Below are 18,227 nucleotides of genomic sequence, written 5' to 3'. Positions count from 1 at the left end.
CAATAACAAAATCAATAACTACAATGTCCAATATTAATTTTCTCTGGAAATCATTTGAAATGACATGCTGATCATACCACTTTAGCAATTCTCAGAATATATTTATTTAGGAAAACTTGAATTTGTAATTCTGCGGGGCACTGGTTGTAAAGTTGTGCTTGCGAAAATAAATGTGAATTTTTTATGTTACTTTTGACCAGCATTACAGCAATATTTGTGAAAATTTGTGATCTTTTTTCTTCTTGTAAAAATACATTATATATATATATATATAATGTAATATTAAATTGAAATGTTAAATCTAAATCTAGCTTTTGATTGTTAAATCTAAATGTTAAATATTAAACCTAAATGCTAAATGTTATGTATAAATCAAAATCTAAATGTTAAATGTAAAATCTAAATGTAACGAGTGAAACTAAATATTTAGCTAAGTACCAAAATAAAAGCTAATTGACGCGACTTTACATGCGCAACTTTGCAATCAGCGCCCGACACATAAGGGCACTGATTGTAATATTGATTAGTCTGTAAAGGTGAAAACTTGCTTTGTGTCTGCAGTCTGAGCCAGACCTGGCCTGGGATGTAAAACACCTTTTTCAGTGGAGAAAAGTTGTTTTCTATTCCCCTACACTGACAGGAGGGGTTCTCTAACTGGACTGTGCCGCAAACATGCCTACATTTTAGAAAAACGCCTGCAACAACGCAGGAAATAAAACGGCACCCAGTCTCACAGGTTTTTCGTGTCTCTATCACTTAATTGAATCTATTGTTTCGTGGGTGCCAACACAATTTCCTAATTTCTATTATGCTAGTATACACAAACTTCAAGTTATTTTGCGCTACCCCAACGCAGTCTTGCAGGTTTTCTTGACCATCACGAACGTAAACGTGTTGGCAAGCACGAAACAATAGATTAAATGACGTAACGGAGACATCCAAAACTGTGAGACTGGGTTGGATATAGACTCCATGAAGTCTGTTCAAGAATCTCAACCAGTCCTCTATAGTTTGGGCAAAAAAGGTATTTCACAGCATTGGACAAAGTGTTACATTCTCCTCCTTAAACTGTGGAGCTAAACTGTGTGCAACCACATTTATGGTGTGACTTGGTCACCAAGTGTTTATATCCCTCAGTAGGACACTAACAAAGAAAATTTGCCCAATATTTCTGGTAGAGCCCCATCCAGTGATTAAACATACAAAATTAAGTTTTAAGTTTTTAGTGCAGTAATACTGGCTTAGGGCCCCTGAGGACACACATAGTGAATTGTTTACACATTTTTATTTTACCTATGGCCATGAAGTCCTCGCTCTCCCCAGGAAGAAGAGTGGCCGATGGGCCGGCATACAGTAGCAGCACGTTGTCTTCCTCTGTCATAAACTCCAGTGAAAGATGGCTATCAAAGCAAGGCCTTATTGGGGGGAACCAGGCATAGCCGTTGCCAAGGAAACTGAGTCTGGTCTGCTGACAGTCTGGCCCCTCAAACTGTGGGGGGCAGTGGCACCTGTAGCATGAGGAAAGGGGGGGGGGGGGCACAAAACAAAACAATGAGCAAAATCGAGGCAAGACAAGGTGAAAGGAACAATCGGTGCTGTTCAGTTTTGAGCTAATCTCCAGATAAGAGTGGAGACGATTCCATGTCCTACGTGACAATCTTTTTGATTCACACAGCTGAAGTTTGGACTTGCTCTAACACCCTAGACATTAACACAGTGGGGATTTATTTTATTTTATTTTTATTATCAATGGTTTGCATTAGCCCGGAATTTTCCATCCACCTAAAATCAATTAGCTATGAACATAGCATTACTTTGGCCTGTCCTTTATCTGTCCCAACTGTGTGAGCTGAACGCTCAGGGGACTGTTCCTACCCAGCATATCATGCTCCTTTTGTTAGGACATAATTAATTCCAATTCTCTCACTTTCCTATCTTCTGTAGCACCACAGGTTTTCCTTGACTTTTAAAGCCACCGTTCCCACCAGTCACCCTCTCCTTCCTCGGGTACACATGACTTGTTATCTGTGCACGTGCTTCTTCTTCTTCTTCTTCTTCTTCTTCTTCTTCTACTTACATAAGAGCATAAATGTGGAGGAGCTCTGCTCTAACACATACGGAGAGTCCAATGTTTCCATCCCAAAATGAAAATTGCACAAAATGCCATAAAGACAGTGAAAGCAATAAAAAACACAGTGCATTCAATCACTGTGATGGTGAAGATTGCGGATACTGGTTGATCTCAGCCTGTCCTCTTCACTGGAGGCGTGTAAAACAAGCTGGCTTTACTGATAATGTCAAAGCCATCTATTTCCATGCAGTGTTTGAGAAGGGCTATGTGTACTGAGGCTGTTAGGGGCTGTTACTCCCATCGCTGTTTATTCTGCAGAGGGGCATCACCTGTCAGGAATACTGATCCCAACGCGGCAAAATAGATGGCTTTAGGTAGCCTTGTTCATACATATGCTAAAGGCTACACAGAACTTCACGCTTTTTAATACGCTTTCATGTGACTCAGGAGCAAAATGTCAGTGCAAATCAAGAAGAACATGGTGTTTTTTCTGCACCTCAAACTGACTAAATCTGATAACTGGCTGACTGAGGTTTTTTATTTAAGCTGCTTGGACAGACATTTGTAAACCCAAAACTGGATTCCTTATGACTGTACGGCATTGGCTGTACAAGTGCAATGATACATCTATCACAAACAATGAGATATCATGCTTTGAACAAGAACTGCTTCTCATCGGCTACATGAAAATTGTAGGCGACTAGAGGGAAAAGGAGACCTCTGCGTTTGCCTGTTCTGGATGTATTCAGATAACTTCCATGAACATGTTGATGGCATTAAATGGTCTTTGGAGGAGTTGTGAGCACAGGGAGGTGGGGGAGCAGAGTTCTGCTAATCCTCATGGCCTATATTTATTTAATCTGCGCATTAGTGTGAATATGACATAAAATGTGAGCTGTTTCTTCACAGTTAGTCCCCCCACACACAGTCAAACGCAACTGTTTCTACTCTACTGACACACGGTCGTCAACACTTATTGGTAATCGATGATAAACCAAGCACTTTAGTCCAAATTGTTTCTCAAATTTAAGAAAAAAAAAATGCATCCAAAAGGTTTAATTTTTTTTTTTTTTTTTTCAAGGCCAAATTTAGACAACAGACATGCAAAAAGTCAATACCTGCAGGTCTGTGGAGTTCTGTTATTAAAGACCGGGTCCTGTTTCAGGTTAATTTTATAGTATTGATTTGGTTCGGTTTTGTCTGGCTTTGTGGGCCTTGTTTTGATGTAAGCTATTATTAGTATATTCAACCTTCTTCAATCCATTCAGTGGTGCTTGTGTCTCTGCTTTTCACTTCACAGGTTGTGTGTACAAGTCCTGCTGACAGCCTGATGACTTGTCCTGGTGGGTTAATATGTTCCTTTTTAAAAATAGTATTAGTTCCTGTGGCGTATGAATCACATCTATGTTTTTCTTTTTCCTGAGTCTGGTTTTTATCTTTCTTTATAAATAGGTTTAGGATATTTGTTGGTTTTTACTGCTCCCAGCCTGCTATTTGGGAGTATTAGGCTATATGTTCACATAATTCATTTTTTTTAAACAGAAATCCAATTTTTTGTCTGCTTGTTCATATTTCTTAGTCTGCTTGTTCATATTACACATTAAATGCAACTTTGGTCAGTTTAGAAATTCACTGAATGAGACCCTGAAGTGACCCGCATGTGCAAAAGAGGTTTTGAGGTAATACGTGACTACGCAGGCCGCACTATGTTTACGAAAGGTTGGATAAATGCGACCTCGCTGTTCAGACAGCAGTCGCATTGCAAAATATCAGATACTTATCGGATTTAGTTGCCTCCACTTACTTAAGTGTGTTTGATGACTGATGCTTGTTGGTTTGTCTGCTTACCTACCAACTTTACTCCTGTCTGTGTCAGGTTATGACACATTTTTCAATTAATGAGTCCATTACATATCAAGTGTTGGTTTAAATTATAGTTTTGAAAGCTGCTTTGTTCTGAAATAAACCTAGCTGTCATCTGTCCATAAGTCCTTGTTTTGATTTTGTCACTAGGTTCTCAACCTACAACACCCAAAGAAACAGTTTGTCACAGAATGTTTGGTTGGAAATGTAAGTTACATTGCCACTAAATATTAAATTGGCCAGACAGAGAAGAGGCTCAAACCTAAAAGGACAAGTGGCAGATTGAAAAAACTTTCCTGAAAGAGGATCTTAATTGAATCTGGACTGGTTTTTTTAGGCTGCCACTCTTGAATGCCCTTTTTCTGTTCCACGTCAGATACTAACTCAGGGCCTTCTGTTCGTACTGTTTACTTCGTCCATATTTCAGCATACATCGAGAAAGCAGATGAGGACTAATAAAGCAGCAGCCCTAGTAGTACCGGTAATTGTTTCTCTCACTTTCATTTGATTAATTGTTCTCCTGAGATACAATACAGAGAAGAAACATTACAGAGAGATTTATGAGGACAGGTTGTGCTGACGAAAACCTTGACCCACTTTTTCTTCTTGATTATATAAGGTGCATTGTTACTTTTTTCACCTATAGTAACAATGTTCTTTTTTGCCAAGTTGTTGACTTAAATAGCTAACTATGAGCTTGCTCCAGTGACAAGAAGGTAATTTGAATCTGATCAATTAATTTAGGTACTTAAACTAGTGAATCATCCGGAACAAGCTTCTATGGGGCCTCTGATTTCCGTGTTCGCGGTAAAGGAACAGAAAAATCAATCTGATTTTTTTCTCTCTCTCTTCCTTTAAAATTGGGTCCCAACATGACATGGAAATGCCTCACATGCCTGTTTTGGGATTAAAAGTGTGACAAAGGCACTACGTCTAGTGATCGTGTTATCCTGTGATGAAAATTAAAGCAGAGCTTCATATGAAGTATTTACTTTGAATGTGTTGTAATGAACAAGCGGTTCAGATGATTATGACTGCATTCAAATCTGAAAGGAATTAGTATAAAGACAGGTTTAGCTGTTGGTGTATTAGATTAACTGGTGGTGCAGGATTTTGTGCAAAACGTGAGGGTCATTCGGCTGTTGGCTGGAATTAAAGGTTTCACGAATAATATCTTGGAACCATATAATAGCCTTTCCATGGTGTTTTTCCTGTTAAACAGACAGCTGAGGGTTTAGCGATGTGTCGCTCTTGCAACATAATTCGGCCTGATTTCAGCGTAACCATCCTGTTTTGTAAATCATCTGATGCATATAAAGTGTAAAATTAATAACAGTAGTTGACTATTAACTCTATTTAGCATGTTTGGCACGGTTTAAGGAAGTTTAATAGCCAGTGAAGTCAAATGAAACAAATAAGTGAAACGTAACGCAGACATGAGGGTGAATGGGTAAACTCTGAAATGGAATTTGGGGAATTTTGAAGCAGAAAATCGGAGGCCCCACATATATATCTGCATGTACATCTTTAAGACTGCCTTTCCTGTTTGTTCTCTTTCTGAAATAATTGATTGACGTTCTCACCTGTAGCCATTCTCAGTGTCTACACAGGTCCCCCCATAAAAGCATGGGTTATGAGGGTAGGAGGCGCAGGGTTGATGGCTCCTCTCCCTGGCAGCACAGCCACACACAGCCACTGATGTCACCTTCACAGAGACGAGGGCCAAAGCCCCCCGGTCTATCAATGTGGGGGAGTCGCTGATGCTTAACTGTGTGGAGCAGCCGCTGGATGTCTTGCAGCTGGTGCGCACACATTCGTCTATTTGCACTTGGTTCACATTTGCACGCAGGAGAGACTGTAGCTGTAGATTGGATGGAAATCAGAGATCAGATGAGACAGAGGAGAATTATAATAAGTGTAAAAGGAGATTAGAGGGAGTTGTATCTCTCATATTTTTGATGGTGGTGGTTTAGAAAGATGCATTTGTTTTAGAAAAATAGCTCCATCAGTAAAGGAAGACAGAAAGGTGAGGCCTTGAACATCCATGTCTTATTATTTGGTAACTCATTGTTGTTAAATGCGCAAGAAAAATAGCTGGGCTAAAATGGAATAACAATGACTCACGATTAAAAAAAAAAAAAAAAACAGAGACAAAAGATTGTTTTACAGACAGAAACACGCAGACAGAAAATTGATCAGAGAGACAAAGAGACATGTTGGTGGAAAAATAAAAGGCCACAAAGAAATCCCTGTTATCTCCTCCCTCAAGTTCCCAAGTGTAACGCTTTATTTATTAGCATTGATCTTTATCTGTCCAACATGATGGTATATGTACGGTACCTTCTTTTTATGTTCAGCAAGGACAGTGTGCAGTTTTTCGGGGCGAAGGTATCCATTATCAGTTAGCACATAAAAATGAATGTCCACTGTTCTCTCTTCTCGGTCTGCTATGCTAAAAATGTTGATAGCTGCTGGTGTGATGGACAGGGTTTCGGACAGGAAGTCCCAGAACGCCTCCAGCCGAGTCTTCCTCTCGACGGAAGAGTCGATAAAATCTCTTGCTGTAATGCCTTTAGGAAACAAAGAGAATGGAAATGAAATAAGAGCTACCGACTCATGAATGACAAGCACTGAGTTGATCAAAGTCTACCAAGTTCCCCATTCCATCAGCGCAAGAACCTAAACATCTTGCCATATTGATCCTTATTTAACCCTTGGAATCTTCCATGAAATAATCAAGTTGTGACAGTCATTTAAGTCTTTTTAGCTATTGAGCCAGACTTCTAAACAAACAACAGTTCAGAAAAAATGAATCCATAGTATATGTGATACTGAATGTTTGAAATATCTAATCCAACTGAGCAGTCATTTTTAATCTCCCAAAAATGTTAATGACTCTCTGTCAGACGAATCCGTAATAGTCTTTGACTCTGTTCACCAAATGGCTTTTTAAATGTCAAGGACTTTACCTGACACTTTCAAATTGACCTTTATAACTCTGATTTGCTCTGAGAGACTCTCTGAGAAATGAACACTAACACAAACCTCAGGATGGTGAAAAGGGGAGGAATCTATTTCCAGAAACTTTGACAAATGGATATTTTTAATGCTTAGAAATGTTAAATAATGCATGTATAAAATTTGTCATGACAGGCTATTATTACTGTGTTAACTAGATTGACAACTCGATAATCAATTGAATGAAAAGTACCAATTTATGCAAGCCAGAGGGAGAAGCAGCCTCTTTCAACATCAGCTTCAAACAAGAATTTATCAGTGACAACAAAGAGTGGGCTGTCATTTCTCAAAGTTGAAGACTAAGATTTGGAATTCAACTGATAACTTTTTATATCAAATTTCAAATTTAGCTTATCATTTTTAGGAAAATGCAACAACAAAAAGTAAAATAATAGTTATCCATTTGCTGAACAGCAAGAACGTAAGTGTTAAAGACTTTGGGAGGTGAGCCGACATTTCAATGCTCGATATTACCAGTCAATCGCAGCGAAGCAGATGACAGGATGGCCTTTTCCTCCACCTCCCGAACATGTACTCGGACTCCTGAGAAAACATCAGGCCACACCCCATCCGACACCCCGACCTTCAACCAGTAGCTGCCTGAAGGAGTGTTTTGCCGAAGAGTAAGTGCTCCTGAGCTTTGGTTCACGCTGAAGTACCTAAAAGAATGGGAGAAGCTGGTAAGAAGAGGAAACCTGACTGAGCCACGCATTAGGAAAAAGTAAAAACAAGTTCTGTACAACTGCCTTTTTTTTCTAAACACTTCTTCAGGAAGAACACCTGCCAGGCAGATAGACAAGTAAAGAATATTTACTTTGGTGACTAGTTATGAGGCAGAAAGTAAAATAATCTAACTTTTAGGGAAAATAATATTAAAAGACTATTCAAATCAGAAAAGCAACACCTGTACAGAAAGATAAGGAAGAAGTAAGGGGAAAAAAAAGGCCAACATGTCTCGGCTTATGAAAGGTTTGATAGTTGTCATGGTAACTCTCAGAAGCTGTTGAATAAAGCAAATATGCGATTGGTATTTAGAACCTGATCTTTAGTGTATGAATAATGAACAGTTAATCAAGGCCCCTGGAGTTTCAAAACAGCACATACAGTACAAGGGCCATTTCCTCACGTGAAAATTGTGTAACAAACAAAATAAAGTTTTAGGTTTTAAGTTTTCGTGATACAACTTTTCCACTTCTGATGTGATACCGATATTGCATCCTTGCATATTGGCCAATATTGATATCAATTCAATATTAATGCAAATCATGCATGTTATTACTTATTTTGCAGTGTGGAAAGTTATAAAAGGGTTGATCAAGTGATATTACTCAAACAGAGAACAGTAGTCAGCAACAGTAGGTAAAAGTGACCCATTTAATATTAACCACTGGCAGGGCTTTAAATTCACACACGCCGACCCGCCAATTGCAGGTAAAAAGTAACTTTGGCAGTTAACATTGTAGCGTTACTAGCCATTTTGGCTGGTGAAGAACGAAACAAATACCACTGTGTCTGTTTGAATCGGCAGGCTGCAGAAACGATGCGACAAGTCATTGTTGCCAGATTGGGCTGTTTTCTGCCAAGAAATTTGTGGGTTTTTGTGTGTGTTTAGATTTTAAAACGTAATGTATATCTGATGGTTGTACTAATCCCACATTTCCCATGAACACTATGTTGTGACGTGTCCTATAACAATTGGCTACGTGCTTAAGTTAGCGTAATTGTTATGGTTTGGTATTGGACGGAGAAGACAAACGGAACGGTGCAAAATAAACAAACGTGGAGATATTTATCAGGTGTTGGAAAAACCTGAACTGCTAAAAAAGGAAGGCTGCTGCCGACACAGGGAAAAATGAAGATGAAAGAGGATCTGAAAAGAAAAAGAAATTGAGGAGTTTTATTACTAAATGGATGTCGGGTCGTGAGTGGCTGGTATCCAACCATTTTTTCACCTTTAAAATGTGCACGATATGGTTTGTTGGGAGTGGGATTTGTTCACATTCGAAGAGCATGCATGTTCGTTAAATACCTAATTTAGAAGATCCTGAAAAAAAACCTCAATAAATCCAATAAAAAACAATACATATATCATATTTTAGATAAAGGCTATAATCTAATAGCCTGCTTGTTTTTTGCTGATACCCAACAATATCTGATATCAAGATTGGATCAAGACATCCCTACAGAGTTTAAATTGGGCTTTATTTTCAATATTGTTATTCATTCATGGGAGCAGTGGTTTAATTCCTGCTAGCATGGGTAGCTTAAATTTTAGCGTAAAGTGTAGGATGTGAGATCAAGTGTAATACTAGTTGGTCCAGAGATATATGGAGTCTCTACTGAGACTCATTACTTCTCTCTTTTCTTTTTTTTTTTTACTTTCCACGCACCACTGATAACAACTCTTCTGCTTCTGCACTGTTGCAGCGCTTGTACTGATCCTGTATATTTGGGGATCAGCATGTTTCGAAAAAAGGAATTAAATTTGTTCAACAGTGAGCTCTTACTTGGCTGCACTTGTCTCCAGAGTGTAAGTCTTGTTGTCCCAGTCATCTGGATCTGGGGCATACACCTTCCCCAAAGCTGCGTTTGCCATCCTTCCTGTTCAAGGTAAACACAAGCACACGCATTGATTCAGTCTGGAAAGATTCTGCTGATGCTAAGAGTTATCTTTTCGACCCTCTCTTCGCCTTATCTTGCATTCTTGTGTTCTGTTCTACTTATTATGCTCATAATGTGGAGTCCCACTGCTGGAATGAATAGACTCTCGGTGCTCCACTTCAGAGAGCATGGAGCTTAAGGAAGCAAGGCTATCTCAGTATGGATTAAGTTATTATCGACCTGCAGTGCCAGAGTGGGGTAAACAATGGCAGCCAATATGAGTCATGGTGCTGATTTCCATTACTACCAAAACTACTACGAATCATAGTGTGTGATCAAATCACTAACAAGCCAGCAAACCTGACCAATGTACCTGAAAAGGATTAACGCAACATGAAAAAAGAATCAGTCTTTATAATAACGGGGTGTTATGATAAGCTTTAACGACAAGTTGTTGAAGAAGAAATGTTTTTAGACCTCTGGAAAGGATTTGATAACAAAACACCATGGAAATGCTAAATGAAAACAAAAAAAGAATTCCAGACTATAGAATGCAGATATTGTAGGAAACATTTTTTTATTTGGCTGTTGCTTCAGTTTTCCCTTTTCACTCAAGATTTGCCCGAAGCGCAAAAGGCTGTAGCAGAAACAACAATGAATAGGAAATGAAACAGAAAAATTAGTGACTCACCCTTATGGCTGTACACGTAGACATCCTTCTCTCCTGACTGATGGGCATTATCGTTTTGGTCACCAATTGTGATGGTGAGTGTACTTGTGGCTGTTATTGGTGGATCACCGCTGTCGGACATAAGTACAGGTAGGAACACCTTGCTTTGTTTTTCTCTGTCAAACCTTCGCATGGTAGTGACTGTGGCTGAGCCATTTCCGTGATCTTGTAGATGGAAGTCAACTGAGTACACTGATGGTAGGGAGAGAAAGAAAGGAGGCCCCTGTTCTGGGGAGTCCCTGTCCACAACGTGAAGTAAGGTAGAGGTCCTGTTGAGCCAGACCACTTGAGGTGCTGGACTGTTCTCCCATAGCACGGGAGTGTAGGCTGTCTCCAGCTCTGGACCATTGTCATTCACATCTTGCAGTGCTAAGTGGACTGTGGCACTACCAGTCAGTGGAGAAGTACCATGGTCTGTCGCCATGACAACCAGCTCATAACCAGGCATTGTTTCCCGATTTAGCGGCCTAAACACTGTGACTACACCAAATTGGCTGACTGTAAATTGATAATAGGGGTCTGACTGGGGTGAAATACTGTACAATAGCTCTGCATTCTGACCTGAATCAGAGTCGGTAGCCAGGAGTTGAATGACGCTGGTTCCTACACTGACGTCCTCAGGCAACGGGAAAAGCTGGTAAGAGTTCTGAGCAAATACCGGAGCATTATCATTCTCATCTTCCACTACAATCAGACAATGGATGAGGCTTGAAAAGTCAGAGTCCTCCACCTTGATGGTTAAGTTAAACCGCCGCTGTTTCTGGATTTTTCAAAGTCCCAGCTCTTCTTCAGTTTCAGAATACCTGTCTGTTCTGGTCTGTGACTAACAAATGTAAAACTGCTGCTCTGTGTCACCTTCTACCACACTGTAAGCCAGATGTCCATACCTGCCTGCATCAGGGGTCCATGGCACTCAGCTGCAAAATAGCATCATCTTCATTTGTGCCCTCCGATACATGAGCACTGCACAAGTCCTCTCGAACTTTGGCACATGATCGTTGATGTCTGTTACAAGGACTGTGACTGTTGCCTGTGCCGTCATCCCTCCACCGTCCCTGGCCTCCACTACCAGTAGGTGACGTCAGTGAATTCTCGATCCAGGCCCTCAGCTGCTACAGATATGGTGCCAGTGCTGGAATCAATCATGAAAAGTTCCCTTATTGTTGGCACTATGATCATTTTTCTGTAATCCGGTAGGTCAGGATTGCGTTCTGACCCACAGCTGCTCATCAATCAAGGTCGACAGCAGTCATTTCCAAAACAAAAGCACCAGGAGGGAGAGTGCTCATCGATGCTACAATGGCAATTATCAGGTGCGCATGAGAAGGTTGGGGCATTGTCCATTAATGTCCCACACATTATAATAACATCTGTGAAGCCAGTGAGTCCCTCGCCCTCTTCATCTGTTGCCATGACAACGAAGCGCCAGACCGCACGCTCTTCTCGGTCCATGGTTCGCTGAGCATACATCTCCCCTGTGATGTCATTGATCATAAAATGTGACTCTGCCCCTTGTCCATGGATGGAGTATCGTATCGCGCCCTGATCTGCATCTTTGTCCGGGTCAGTAGCCGTCACCTGCAAAGATAAAAACATCCTGCTAGGAAAATTGATATCTTCTCACACAGTAAAAGCTAATTAATGTTTTCTCTGACAATCAAGACAGTTTTGTCATTTTAAGTTTGCCATTGCTTTTAAACAATCTAAAGCAAAACATGGAGTTTACAATACAGACAATTGAATTTACCTAAAATAAAAAGATGATTACTTTCTCCCCAATCTAAAACAAGAATGGCTGACTAGTTTACATTACATACCGATTAATGATGAATGAATGAATGAATTCATGACAATAATTTAAAGCTAAAGATAATCTTGGTCTCTCACCTGAAGCATAAACACAGGAGATCCATCTAGTTCCTCTGTCACAGATCCGTAGTACTCATTCCTGGAAAATACTGGGGTTTCATCATTCTTGTTGACCACAGTAACTACCACTGCCGCATAGTCTTCCCACTTCCCGTCGGAGGCAAGCACCAGTAGCTTATACCTCTTTTGCTGCTCATAGTCCAGTGGCTGTGCAATAAATATTGTTCCAACTTCTGGCTCGATGTCAAACACCCCACCTTTGTTGCCAGATGTTATCTGGTAGCGCAGCTTTGCATTGGCCCCTGTAGCAGTTAAAATAAAGGGACATAACTGTAAGTATTTTCAGTAGATTTCAGAAATGTATCTCTTTTTTAAATCCCTGCATTTTGAGCACTTTCATCTTTTCAATTGTGTATATGGTGCCGCACTCTTTCAACAACAGAGGGGTGTAACCACACGGGTTATTACACTCATTTCCTCTACAGCCTGAGCATTAGTAGGTTTTCATGTATCCCTTTCTTGTTTTGATTACTTAATTAAATGAAAACTTTGTACCTTGTCTTCTCGGCTTTAATCAGGAACTAATTAAAAAGAGCACAGGAAAAGTAAAAGGAAGCATGAGAGTGAAAGCAGAATAATAGACTCTTATAGTGCCCTCTGGGGAATAATTTGGAGGCTTGGAAGAGGGTAGGAGATGTAGTTTAGTAAAAAAAAAAAGAAGAAAGTCAATATCTGAACTTATTTGCTCCATTTCCATAGAGACCATTCAATCCAGAAGTTTAACATTGGAGTAGATAAAATAATCTCCCTAAATGTAAAGTCTTTCAATCATCCGGTTGGGTTAAAGTAGCCAAATGCCATGTAAATACACTAATCAGTACGATTAACATAACCCTAACTGTCTAAGGGCTCCCTGTCTGCCACAAGGTGCCGGCAGGCTTACAGCAGTCAAACCCAGCATGGAGTTTTTAAAAAAGACAGATGGACTTTCTCTCTCACAAGAACAACAGTATTCTAACTTTAATGCTAGGGGTTGGTGTTATATCACACATATTAATCATTACTGCTGCATCCCAGGCTAAGCTGCAGCCTTGTTCACCATAAATACTTGATTAAAAGACCTAAAAGCCCTTGATAAAGTGCTCTTAGACTACTGCTATACAGAGGGATGAGCTACGGCTTTATGGCTAAAATCCTGCCCACCTACTGTGGGGGAGCTTGTCCTTGTTTTTGGAACATATGTGCTTCAGTGCATTACCACAAACTCAAATGACTACTAAATCCAGTTCGCAGCATGATCCAAGCAACATCCTATCTGCAGAGCTGAGGCCAGATTGGGAAACACTGCCCAAAGGGTCTTTTTAGGCTTATTGCAACATATGCAAGCCGTGTCTAAAAAAAGGGCCTACTTGGCACAAAAATTTATAGAGATTGCGTTTGTTCAACTGCCAAAATGCATTTAATGCTCACCGAAAAAGGGCCACGAAGAAGATAATGTGTTGGGAAATATCAGCAGGACACTCACAGAACACAGGTAACCTTTGTTTAGGATTCATTAGAATATTTTTCTTGTTTATTTGCAAGCTTTGCCATACCTTCATCCTCGTCATTAGCGCTAACAGTGACAATGGCGAGGCCCACATCTGCATTCTCATCAACTCCGACTTCATAGAGCCGCTGAGCAAAGACTGGCTTGTTGTCATTGACGTCGCTGATGAAAACCCTGACATACGCTGTGTCTGCAAGAATGACAGAATGGCAGAATAAACAACCCAGTGTGCATACACACCTACACACACACAGTGTAATGTGTTACTCTCATTCCATCTGTTTATTGATTCTACAATTCATTGTCACTATTTAGCAGGGAAGAGGCACTTAACCAAAGGCAATGTGCCTTCCTGACATGAAAATTAGACAACATTATTCACAAAGATCTGGTGAAATTGCATAAATTATTCATTTATTCAAGTGTATTGTTCTAACAAGGTAACAGTATTTAGCAAAAAGAATTACTGTAATGGGGCTACATCTCTTTAACACGATATTTTGTTGGATAGATAAAATAACCTCTCATCAGGGAGGGTTAAATATTTATCAGATGACAAGTGTTTGTGTCTTATCTACAGCCTCCTCATTATGTTGCTTTTTTCTTTGTTAGAGAGTGAATTACCCATTCAGAGAGCACATGGGTGATTTGTTAATTTGGTGCTGCTTTAAAGAGAGAGGATAATAGTAGAATTTTTTCATTATTTTTCTATCCTCTCTTGGTGCATCCCAACTGTGACAGACAGGTACTGTTTGCTGGGGAGAGAAGCCGCTCTGGAAGTAGAAGATACGTAGACGCAGCTAAGGCTCATTGAAAATGCTAATCAGCCCTGGCAGCTCCTAAGACAGGTTTTTACTGCTCTAACTTACCTACTTTAAGAAAAGAGAGGGAAAAATCATACCTGAACACTGATATCACATCAAATTCCTTCAACTATAATTTTCATGACAGCAGAAAATTCACACAGACAACATGGTAAAAAAAACAAAAAAACAAACACACACACACACACACAGAGCTGTTTAAATATTGATCAAGATAAAATATAAATGAAAAAAAAAAAAAGTTCAAGTGTGAAATCATGAGTCACATGGAAAGAGGTACCGGTAGATTTTCTGGTAATGCTCGGGCGATTAAATCTCAATTGATGTCATTCTATCAATGATAGTAATGCTGATGCAGTGTGTCGTAAACACAGAGAGAAGCAGTATTTGTAGATTTGAAATACACTAAATAAGTCCCCTAAACCCTTACGCCACAACTCCACATTTTAATTTGGCCCATTTAAGAACAAATAGGGTCTTATGTGGCCCCTCGACCATAACAAGTTTGCCACCCTTGTTCTTTACATTATTTGTGTGTTATGTTCAAGATTGCTGAACATCTACATGAATTTATAGGAAGTGCCATCGAGCATTTGTTCAACGGTGCGAGTAACCTGTTCTATAATCAACAACATGAGTTTTCATGAAAATAATCCATCATGAAGGTATATCCATATTACAATATCATTGTCTTTGATGCTAACTACAATGTGACAGCTGACATGCCACTGTCATTACTTTTGGACTTAAAAAGTTAAAATAAAATAAATAAATAAAAAAACAATGCTTGATATTTTTACTACAACAAACTTTAGAGTGAGTAAACCATTGGTGTTAATGGTAGGTTAGAGTTATGGCAAAACAGTTACCAGTTAGCCCTTAAATATAATTAAATAACCATTAGCAAAAAAACATGATGCTTTTTTAATTTTTTATTGTTAAAGGTAATATCATAAACAAGCTTTTAGTAGAGCCGTGAAGGAAAACTTCTATCACAGTCGGGGCCACAAAAATGTGATTGTCTGTTTCGGGGGCCACATTGTCAACATTCATGTCAGCATTTAGAAAACTGACCAAGCTCAGCATTAATATGGGAAAGATTTGTTAAGAGGTGTTTTTTTTTTGTCCTTTTGTGTATTTTTTGATCATTTTGTGATTTTTTGTTGCAATTAGTATTATGTTATTCTCTCTACCTTGTTGAATTACATGTTTTTTTGGGCGATTCGTTTTTAGAGCCACACAAAATGAGAACCAGGCCTTCAGTGGCTACAGTGCTACCAACGTTTGCGTTCCCTTCAAGTTAAAGTGAAGATAGTTTACAAACATCACAAAGTACAATGTAATGTCTTACATACACCACCACTGCCCCCTTGAGCAATAGTGACCTGTTGATAAATGTGATAAATCCTGCATCTTTGGTTTGCAATCTAAAACACTGGTGTGGGTTTAGCAGTCACAAAAGAACAGTATTTAGCTAAATGCATTGAGCCAGATATGAGGTTTGGTCTATTTCAGGTTAGAATAACACTTGATATTTTGGATGATTTTATATTCCCAACCTTGTAAGAAGAACATAGAGATTATACCTTGTTTTTTTTATATGGATGACTGCACTTGCAAACAAAAAGCACTCCATCCATCCATTCATCCATCCATCCATCCATCAATCATCAATCCATCAATCCTTCCATCCATCCATCCATCCATCCATCCATCCATCCAACTAATATCTAACCTGAGTTTGGCTGCTTGTTCCGGCCTGGTCGAGCTGATTCTTGGCTGTCTTCTGACTGAACTTCTAACAAATAAGAGCCACGGGCCTCCCGGTCAAACACAGCTTCTGTGTAGATGATACCAAGCACTGGGTCCATTCGAAACAGATTGTGGTCACCGCTGCTGTCACTCAGCAGAGAGTAAGTGATCTGTGAAGTAAAGGGGGTTTAAAATGTAATCTAACATAAACTCTAACAGCAGCATAAATGCAGGGCCTTGAAGCGAAAAATGTCTAAATCAAGTTCTCCATCAAACTATCATCCTGCTGGATCATTTCAGTCCAAACTCTGTCGATATGCTGCGTCTCACTAATCCTGTCACAATCAGTCAGACGGCCAATGGCACATTTCCCATCACGACCTCAACAAGCTTCTGCACTGATGGGATTGTAAAGTTTGTTATGCAATGTCATTCACAGTGTAACATGAATATCATAGCAATATGAAAAATGTCGGTATGATTTCTTTTGGCAAATGAATACATACAGTTGATTACAAACCTCTCCATTGAGTCCCAGGTCTTTGTCATGGGCAGAAACTTGAAGAACTGAAGTCCCAATCTGGGCTCCTTCTGTCACTGACGCCTCATAGATAGAGGACGTAAAAAATGGTACGTTATCGTTGACATCTAAGGACAGAGAGGAAAGTTCAAAAGTATCTAAAGCAGTGCTGTCTACAGAGAAAATCTAGATTATAAAAACTAAAAATGGACAGAGTTAAAGGCATATTAGGGACATTTTCGAGCATACCTGTAACATTCACATAAACTCTTGTAAAGGCTGCGAGAGGCACGGCGGCCACATTCTGTGCCCGAACCCGAAGAGAGAAATATGCTGTTGTCTCGTAGTCCAGAGGCTCGGACACCAGAATGGAGGCAGTGCCATCCTCCCGGTTGGGAGAGAGGTAGAAACGAACTGGCATGTTGGTTTCAGGGACCAGCCCATCCTCCAGATTGTAGGTCACTCTGGGATCCCCTAACTGAGAGGTGGCCTTGATTGTCTGAATATTAATAATAACAAAAAAACAAGCTTGATTTTAATTCAGGAAAATTGAGTAGTTTAAGGACAGGAAGGAAAATAATCACATTATTCCTGTTTCTCGAACCTGAAGCCGATGAAAAGATATTCATCGTTTTGTTTTTTTATAAAGATATTGGTTTGCCAAGTTCTTTTAATGTTTTCAAAGTCATCAGGCTTTGATCTATTGATAAAATTAATTATATTAGAAAAGGTTAAGCCCTGAAGACGACCAATAGTAAAAAAAATAAAAATAATAATGATTAGTCGTGGAGATTGGTTCACTGTGGGATTAAAATAACTATTTTCTTTCCTAGATCTGCACCTTAATAATAATAGTCATCAAATTGTGTCTATATTTACTTTCTCAAGTTCTTTTCCCCAAAGAAAACCAATAAATCACAATTGAATAATATAAATTGATTAATAAAGGAAATGTACAGGCCAACAGCTTTCTTTTATTTCTGTAACTTTAATATAGGTTAAGATCTGAAGATGCTTTTGTTTAATTGCTTCTAATAAAATGCTTTCACATCTGGTAAGGTCTCAACTCTGTCCTTAATTTTGATGGGAGGTAAACATTATGCATGGACAATGGCATAATGTAACTCCTTGAAACCGAAGATTCAGGTTTACAACAGTGTAAATAATATGCTAGTTTGTACTCTTGATGAGAAAACTGATCCTACCATCTCCAGCACGTACGCTTCTGAGTGCCTGCTTATTTACCACTTAGTCTTCTCCGTCTCCAGGAAGTCATTGAGTCTAGCCTATAGATAGTTTCCGTATTTCCTAATCATTCTAACAAAATATCAAGCCCTAACCTTATAATTTCCAGGAATTAATAACTTATTCCCAAAATGTATTAAATGTTAATGCACATTTGTATTATGTATCAAAATTCAAATATTTCA

The 18,227-nt window shown here is 39.3% G+C and overlaps 1 protein-coding gene across 1 annotated transcript in view; it reads right to left on the bottom strand.

Annotated features, from left to right (window-relative positions):
• The window catches only part of LOC114465384 (neural-cadherin-like), a 149,813-nt gene that overhangs the window by 37,939 nt on the left and 93,647 nt on the right, over window positions 1-18,227 (bottom strand). Inside the window, 19 exon segments of the mRNA XM_028450367.1 lie at window positions 1,294-1,508; window positions 5,518-5,795; window positions 6,275-6,504; window positions 7,427-7,611; window positions 9,460-9,553; window positions 10,245-11,046; window positions 11,049-11,111; window positions 11,113-11,184; window positions 11,186-11,262; window positions 11,265-11,363; window positions 11,366-11,441; window positions 11,443-11,463; window positions 11,465-11,560; window positions 11,562-11,861; window positions 12,171-12,454; window positions 13,748-13,891; window positions 16,261-16,447; window positions 16,798-16,925; window positions 17,047-17,296. Coding sequence (XP_028306168.1) covers window positions 1,294-1,508; window positions 5,518-5,795; window positions 6,275-6,504; window positions 7,427-7,611; window positions 9,460-9,553; window positions 10,245-11,046; window positions 11,049-11,111; window positions 11,113-11,184; window positions 11,186-11,262; window positions 11,265-11,363; window positions 11,366-11,441; window positions 11,443-11,463; window positions 11,465-11,560; window positions 11,562-11,861; window positions 12,171-12,454; window positions 13,748-13,891; window positions 16,261-16,447; window positions 16,798-16,925; window positions 17,047-17,296 — 3,601 coding nt within the window.

The sequence above is a fragment of the Gouania willdenowi genome, chromosome 6, assembly GCF_900634775.1.
Source record: "Gouania willdenowi chromosome 6, fGouWil2.1, whole genome shotgun sequence".
NCBI lineage: Eukaryota > Metazoa > Chordata > Actinopteri > Blenniiformes > Gobiesocidae > Gouania > Gouania willdenowi.
Note: the sequence above shows the minus strand (reverse complement) of the source record. Positions and strands in the feature narration are given on the sequence as shown.